Raw genomic sequence first — 8,746 nt, 5'->3', positions numbered from 1 at the left:
TTTGCCGCTAGGGGCGCTGTTCCAACTGCATACAAATTTCAGTTAACTTTTACGCTATCGAGAACGTTAAAAAACTCGCACTAAGCACACCGATTAGTTCCGTGAGCTCACCTATTCGTTCGGTGAATCTAGTATGACCCCTCGAAGTCACTAGAATAGGTAGGCGAATAAGTAAAATGGGGGGAATCGGGAGACTTTTAAAGTTCGACATTGATTTTTATCGTTTTTTTTTTGTAGTTATATTATTAAAACGGAGATCATAATGGACCCGGTGATTTAAATTTTCATTTATAAAAGATTTAGATATCATTAAGATATAGTTTAAGAAAAATCACAAAAAACTTACAAAAAGTCACTTGTCCCTATTCACCCAGGCGGTGGGGTGAATCGGGTCGCTTAATGGGACAATGGTTTTTCGATAGGGCTGGCACTGTTTAGTTGTTAGGTAGGCACCTAATTTTAGGTATTTAACTTTAATCTTTAATGAGTTACAAAACTTTGATGACTAAATTAAACTATTTAACGTTCTTAAACACTAAATAAAAGCCATTTTCAGTTCAACAAAGTTAAATCTAACAACTCAATAAAAGTATTGTGACATCACAGATTTGTTCCTATTCTACCTCTAGTCCCTATTCCATCCAATCGACTGTACCTCACAACGCCTCCGCGAAGATATGAGGAGGGGAGGGACACTATTCAAGACACTACATGAAAACTCACTCATTATCAAAATCTCTAAACCATCTAGTTTTTCAAATTAAACTTAATACATACTTAATACGCATATAAAAAGAAAATATCCTAAAATATGAATTTAGAAGAGATACACACAGTATTAAAAGCCGTCACCGGATCAGAGGGAGTCAGTTATGCCGTCACGAAGGAATATTTTACCAGAAGCGGCATAATTGACGGCAGAATATTAAGCGAGAGTTTGTTTGATGAAGTTTACGAAAGGTTTGTTTTCATATTCGTGAAACGTAGGTATATAATACCTATAAGTCTTAATAGGCAGACGAGCTGACGGCCCAACTGGTGTTAAATAGTTACTGGAGCCCATAGACATCTACAACGCAAATGCCGCCATCCACCTTGAAACACGTGTTTCTAAAGTTTCAGTTTTTACAGTACAACGGCTGCCTTTAAAACCGAAACGCATTATTGCTTCACGGCAGAAGTGTGGTGGGGTAGGTGGGAGTGAATTCAGGGTGGTGGAACCTAATCGTGCGGACTTACAAGATGCTCTACCTCGAATAATTGCTTAATAATATAATACACAAAGTAGAAAAATATGAAATAATGCCATCTTACGTACATATAAAAGAAACGCGCGATTGTGCTGTCTTGGATTCTTCAATAGTGATTCACCGTCGTCGAACCCGTCGTTTCCATTAACGGTGCTTTTAGGCACCACAAGCACCGGTCAGCGAATTAACCCATAGACACAGCCCACTGAGTTTCTCGCCGGATCTTTTCAGTGGATCGCGTTTCCGATCCGGTGGTAGATTCTGCGAAACACTGCTCTTACTAGGGCCAGTGTTAGCAACACTCCTGGTTTGAGCCCCGCGAGCTCACCTACACGTCAAGGAGAAGCTGAAATAGCCTCTCAAGGCTATCAGCATAGGTAGGAAAAAAAGTGTTAAGGTTGGGATGTATTTTATAATGATACTAGCGACCCGCCCTCGCTTCGCTTCGGAAACATTAAAACACACATGAAACCAAAAAAAAAAAAAGTAGCCTATGTTCATCAGGGACAATGTCGGTTTCTAATGAAAAAAGAATTTTTCAAATCGGTCCAGTAGTTTCGGAGCCTATTCGAAACAAACAAACAAACAAATCTTTCCTCTTTATAATATTATTAAGTATTAAGTATAGATAGAATACTACAGAGTGAATTAACAACAAAAGACTTAATTACGTTTTCTGTAATTTAATAAATTAAGCAGTACTGGTGGTAACTGGTGGTAGGACCTCTTGTGAGTCCGCACGGGTAGATACCACCACCCCGCCTATTTCTGCTGTGAAGCAGTAATGCTTTTCAGTTTGAAAGGCGGGGCAGCCGTTGTAACTATACTGAGACCTTAAAACTTATATGGGCTACATAAGGGCTCTAGTAACCACTTAACACCAGGTGGGCTGTGAGCTCTTCCACCCATCTAAGCCATAAAAAAAATATATTATTAGGTATACTATGCAAAACTGAAAGACTCTTTATCATAGATTATACACTTAATATATTAGAGATAGATGCGCAACTCTCGTTTTTATTTTTGCTTTAGTTAAAGCCCGGTCCAGCAGGCGTCGCTATGGTCGATTATTAGTCTCCCTACCCCCCACCAGGTGGCTTTTTTAGTAATTTTAATATTTTTAATAACTCTCTTTATGAAAAAATCTTATCGTTTAGAATCGCTGGAATTCCCGGTAGTACTTATGAGATATTAAGGAATGTTTGATTGTGTTCAGCATTCTAATCGATAAGATCTTTTCATACAGAGAGAAAACAGTTTTTTAAAATAAAAAGCTGTAATTCTCTGTAAGCTATTTAATTTCCCTATATTACAAACAATTTTCGGTTAAAAGATTGTATGAACGTACAATTGTATAAAACTTCGAATAACAATAACTCCTCTCGATTAATCCTACTAGCGTACTTATTAACATTAAATCGAAAGTTATCTAAAAGTTAATTAAGTCTAGATAATCAAATCATTCAATGTCAATTAAGTCATTTGTGCGAAATATAAACATGTCAGCTTTCCATTATAAACATAGTAGACAATTTGAATTAAATTTAATAAATTTGTTTCTTAATGATAGCAGTTCTTGCTTAAAGTTGATCGTGACATGACCTTGTATGAAAATATTACATCTATAAATACTACCTATGCTTCGTCATACAATAATTGTCATTTAAACTAGCATTGTAGAGATAATACACACACTAAAGTGAATACTAAATTATTCTTAGCATTCTTATAAACATTTAGAAATTTAAGAAACGATCAACCCACAATCATGTTCATAACATGTGACATTTTGTTCTGCACAAACGTTTTGTTACAAGATTTGAAAAACAAAAAAAAAACAAAAAAATGTTTAAAAAATGTAATGATGATTTAAAGTACTCTTAAATATTGATAGTTTGTACTTAATGACACTTATAGTAATCTTAGACATGATTACAATAGTTATACTTTTATTCTTTAACTAAATTATTTCTATTCTGACGTTTCTGATGCTTTAGCTTTGGTAATACTAGATGAAACAAACAGCAGATTGAAAGAAAATCATCTTAAAGTTAATTACATTCATTACAAACCATTAGTTTGCATTTTGTTACAAAAGAAACTGATGTTCGTTACATGCAAATGAATTATAAACATACACATGCAAACATAAAATGTAAATTTATCTTTTAATCCAAATTAAATGTACATTAATATTACATCTAAATAATAGAAAGGGTCTCGAAAATTTTTATTGCACTCAACAGCAGACGAGCACACAACCCGGCTCATGATAAGTGGTCACCAGTGCTTATAAACTTCAGCAGTGTCATAGGGGTTGCTGTCTATCACTTAAGTTTTAATAAATTATTAATATACTCAGTCACAAGCATATTGATGTCACATAATGAAAATGTAAGAAACATAATCATGTTTGGGCATTTTCATTTATATCTGCTCATACAGAAAACACAAGTTAGCAAATATATTCCACAGTTAATCTAAATAATTGCAAATAATGCTTTTGAAGATCGTTGACTTTTGATCATTAATTAAAATCATCTTCTCGTAGAATTTACAAAAGCTCATTTACAAAAATTTATATCAGTATTTTCATATATTACTAACTTACTAATTACAACTATTCAAACGTAATAGTATAACTATAAGAACTAAACAACCTATTTTAAAACAAAATTGGCATCAATTTAGTTCTTATGAACTATTTCATCTATTAATTTATAAATTATAAACATATTTAAAAAAAATTAAGATCCCTTGTGAGTTCACATTCCTTGCTGAATCAGTTTCTCTTCTGAAACGGAGAAACAAAGTATCTTAAGTATGTAACAAATATTGAAAAAATACGACCATGAAAAATTTAGTGTTAATGTAATCATACTTACAAATTAATATATTACATAACACGTTCTGGTTCAAATATAGTGCATCAATCTTTTCATGTTTCAGACATTTTAGTGCTCCTTATAATTTTTCCATAAAATTTTGTCATTATCAAACCTTTGTCTACAAAAATAAAAACATTATTTTATATTGGGTAGAAGGATGAACGTGGTCACAGGCCACTTGGTGTAACTTGGTTATCAAACACCAGGAAACAAAATGTGAATGCCATCATCTAACTTTGGATGTGAGATCAATTGTGCTGTATTTTATTTAAACAGGAAAGGATGACTGATTGATCATTCCAAAAAACTAGTTCGGGCCCACTTGACAATAAGCATATAATACGCTGAGTTGCAAAACATAAATACTTCCACCCACTCGAGACAATTTTATTATCTGAGTTGTGTGTGTGATAGTACGAGACTTAACACCGACTGTTTTAATCAAACTTAACATATATGATAGCTAGGCAGCAGAAATAGGAAGGACCATTAGTTGGTGCTAATTCATTTAATTATATTATGAATAATAATTCTGTTAGCAAATAATATACCGGGAAAATAGTGTAAACTCACCGTTATCAAGGCACCCGAAATAGCATTTCATTTTCGATCTTCGAGGCATGCTGATTTTTAATAATAAACTTTCTGTAAGAAACGAAAATTGTTACACAGGCTTACGAAACGCTAACGAAGAAAAAAGTATTGGAACCAAGTTATGTCTAAAGAGAATTCAAAACAGAGTTTCTCAATGTCTAATCGTCTAATATTCTCATAAAGCTAAAAGATGCTCTAAATTAATACTACAACGTAAAATAACTCACACCAAGACCAAAAAAAAACGATTTAAAAAATTAAATCGTTACGACATTTTGAAAACTTTTTTTTTTTTTTTTGAGATTGTTTTCCGGCCCTGGAATTTTGAAAACTTCAAAGCAGTGTTTCCACTTAAGTTTTTTTTAACACATTTTACCCTAGTTTCTTTTGAATTTATCCCTAAAATTTCCTAGACAACTTTCATAAATCCTTTATATAGAAAGCATAAATAAAATACAGAAAATAAACCACAGCATATTATTTAATGTAGGTATATATAATATAAACGCCCCCAGAAGATCATAGATCTATAGGATTAGAATTTTCAAGGGAGTCGACGCATTTCTTTTATATTCTTTTGCTGCACGCAACCGAACACTGTTCGGTTCTAAAATTGAGCAATTGTTTGCTGGCAAAGTTGGGAACTTTCTATGAAGCAAGCCGTTCAGGGTTTCATTAGAAAGCCTATTTCTTTTGTCAGTTTTTACATTTGAGAACACTGAATAATCTTTCCACCTCAGTCTTTGAAGAAGGAACTGCTAGCAAAAGTGAAATGACAATTACAAGGTTTTCGTAAATGAAATTACCATGATAATCTTTCATGGTACATGAAGTACCTGTATATTACAATACAAGTAAGTTCTGGTGACATCAACGAAAATAGGTAAATAAAAGTTTGGCGGATTATACTTATTGGGATTCTGGGGAATCCCTAAGAAAAAAGCAGTGGCTTAATCTATGATTTACTTTACTAGAGGGTTACTGTTGAATCAAACCTTCTTAATAGTTTTTATACACAACTCTGTTTTATTCTTTTACTTGTCAACTCGACTTAATGTCATTCTCTCTCCATAAAATAAAATGTTCATTGTTTTACTTTAAAAACCGTTTATTTTAAAATTCACAACAGTTACTAGTATAGGCTTTGCTTTTTATATTTTTTAAATTGTCTTTATCATCCAAAATATCAGCTATTTTTCCCTAAAAAAGGGAGAATTCCCTAAAAATGGAAGCACTGCTTCAAAGTATGCTAACCTTTTTTATTGAGTCAGAACTCGTATCTGCCATCTAGTGAGTTTATTAGTTCATTAAGGCCAAAACGTTTCAAAAATGACCTCGCCGGTTCCTAAAGATGACGCTAGTTGTATGTTATTTTCCTTTGTATGGGAGTTGCACCCCCCTGCTCTTTATCACCGAATGAATGACAGGTGAGTGATTTCGTCTAAGAAGAATCTTTTTTAAAATTGAACAGCTTTAAAGGTTTTAAATGATAAAGGTTTTTGTTTACATACATATAGCAATTGAGATTTTGACTTCAAATCACAAAGTAAGAGAGGCATTTAAAATATCTCTGCGTTCCAATCAATTAAGACCATAATTTTTATGTCTATCTATTTCGGAATAATTAGGTCCTTAACCCCATTTTATACGAATGAAAGTACCACGCATTTAGATCTAAAATTAGCTGGAAGGATATTAAATCGCTAAATGAATTTAGCAATTGTTATATACAAATCAAATCAAATCAAATCAAATCAAAAATTTTTATTCAACATAAATGAAAGTACATACTTGTTGAACGTCAAAAAAACTACCGCCAATTCACAAGAACTAGCCTCCGTCCTGAGAAGAATTGGCAAGAAACTCAGCGGGCATGTCTTTTTTTTTTACATATGAAATTATTATTTATTTATTTTTTAATATTAGATTTTTTTTTTAAATATGACTTTTTTACAATGAGTAATATAACGTAACAATTACTACAATATTGAAATGCCCGGAGCGAGCAACTCATTCCCACTTTGTGCAATCTTCTAGATAATCATTGACTTTATAATAAGCTTTATTGCACAGATGTTCTTTAATAGTTTTCTTAAACCTATGTATATGTAGGTTCTGAACATCTTGTGGGATTTTGTTGTACAGGCGCACAGACAAACACCCGAATGAATTTCGTATCTTATGTAACCTACTCATCGGCACAACAAGCTTGTGTTTGTTCCTAGTATTTCTATTATGTATGTCCGACTGTTTAGGAAACTCCTCAATATGTTTACGAACATACATCAAATTTTCAAAAATGTACTGGGATGGCATAGTGAGAACTTTAATTTCTTTAAATTTCTCCCTCAGGGATTCCCTTGAGTGCATGTTATAAATAGCACGTATAGCTCTTTTCTGCAGAATAAATATCATTTCTACATCGGCCGCATTGCCCCATAGCAAAATGCCATAGGACATGACACTGTGGAAGTAACAAACAATAGTAAAAACATGATTTTTTGGACATTGAAGACAAAATGCACATTCAAAATTATTTTATTTTCAAATTGTGTGGCTTCCGACATCTTTGGCAAATACTTGTTTGTTATCTTAGCAATAAACACGTTATACTTCTCATAATCTTTCAATTACAGACTGAACCTAAACAGGGAACATTTGGATTTGTCGAAATTCATACAACTTTTCGGTATGTTGGCGCGAAACACAAGACAGGACGTCGAAGCATTGGCGATTAAATTCGATAATATCAAAGAAAGCGTGATCGATGGAATACGAAAAGGAAAATCATAGTATTAATTAAATACGGACGTTTACAATACGCTAGCAACGCGGCCAATGTTGCTGTAGTAAAAAAATATATATTTCAAATCGTCTTTTAATCAATAAAAAAAAAACAATTCGCATCCAATATACTAAATTAAGATTGTTGAAAGAGAGAGTTATTCGCGTTATAACGTCAATAGCATCGAAAATCGTCTCCACAGTAATAGATTTGAGAAATAATAAACTTAAAAATACCCATGTGAGTAGTAAGGAACACCATCTCAGTTAAAAAGTGACCGCTGTAAGAGAGCCAATCGAGGTGGCGCCACAGTAGCCAAGTGGAAGGATTTTATAGACAGCGCCATAAACTTGGCACCACAATGCTCTTTAACCCGGCTCATTGCGCTCTGTTTGAAACTGCTATATTCATATCATTTCCACTTCCTGCTTCTATTTCGATGAGTCTTCGAACAACAACTTGCTGTTTACAGATGGACATCTTTTCAACTTGTCCCCTATAAAAGATGGTCTTACTTACCTTCCATACTAGGCTGAACTAAAAGTATCGGGAATGGAATATTTCCACTGTTCCTGTCATGTTAAAATCTTTTTAATTGAAAACTCCTTGGTTTTAAAAATCGAATACCATTTATTTATTTAAAAAAAGATTCTCGGTCTTGTCACGAGGTTTTGTCAAACTTGTTTAGTCGTTGAGAAAATGGAATTGACTCGAGAAAATTCAAGAGCGATGATTTATTATGACTTTCGAAGTAGTTTAACACAAAAACAGTGTGTTGACCGGATGATTTCTGCATTTGGTGATGAAACCCCATCCAAAACCACAATTTATCGCTGGTTTGCTGAGTTTCAACGTGGACGTGTCAAGCTCAGTGATGATCCCCGTCAAGGTCGTCAACGCAAGAAAACGTTGATGCTGTGCGTAAGCTGATTGAGGAAGATCGACATGTGACATACCGCGAAATTCAGGCAACTTTAGACATTGTCATGAGTCAAATACAAATAATCTTGCATGAACAATTAGATGTAAAAAAGTTGTTTTTCCGATGGATACCGCATTCGCTCTGTGAAGAGCAAAAAGCGGCTCGCGTTACTTGGTGCGTCAGAACTCTCGAAAGATTCCACGCAGGATTCTCAAATGCTGTATACAACATTGTATCAGGTGACGAATCCTGGATATACGCGTACGAACCCGAAACAAAAAACCAGTCACGAGTTTGGGTGTTCGAA

General features: G+C 33.7%; 1 protein-coding gene and 1 long non-coding RNA gene across 2 annotated transcripts; one reads left to right on the top strand and one right to left on the bottom strand.

The window, feature by feature from the left end:
- The first annotated feature begins 811 nt into the window (after window positions 1-811).
- Window positions 812-7,937, top strand: LOC149500224 (uncharacterized). Its single transcript, XM_089737425.1, has 2 exons — window positions 812-960; window positions 7,369-7,937. Exons 1-2 carry the CDS (start codon window positions 812-814, stop codon window positions 7,523-7,525), a joined length of 306 nt encoding a protein of 101 aa, XP_089593551.1. The 3' UTR covers window positions 7,526-7,937.
- Window positions 2,531-4,701, bottom strand: LOC149500225 (uncharacterized). The gene is made up of 2 exons (XR_016325191.1): window positions 4,136-4,701; window positions 2,531-4,044 (listed from the first exon to the last, which is right to left on the bottom strand). It is a non-coding gene; the product is annotated as an uncharacterized LOC149500225 (long non-coding RNA).
- Window positions 7,938-8,746: the final 809 nt, after the last annotated feature.

Source organism: Bombyx mandarina, chromosome 23 (assembly GCF_030267445.1).
Source record: "Bombyx mandarina strain Sakado chromosome 23, ASM3026744v2".
NCBI lineage: Eukaryota > Metazoa > Arthropoda > Insecta > Lepidoptera > Bombycidae > Bombyx > Bombyx mandarina.
Note: the sequence above shows the minus strand (reverse complement) of the source record. Positions and strands in the feature narration are given on the sequence as shown.

Coding starts and splice junctions, on each gene's coding strand:
- LOC149500224 (XM_089737425.1), top strand. CDS start 812: ATGAATTTAGAAGAGATACACACAGTATTAAAAGCCGTCACCGGATCA. Junction 961..7,368: donor TTTGATGAAGTTTACGAAAG/GTTTGTTTTCAT, acceptor TTTCAATTACAG/ACTGAACCTAAACAGGGAAC.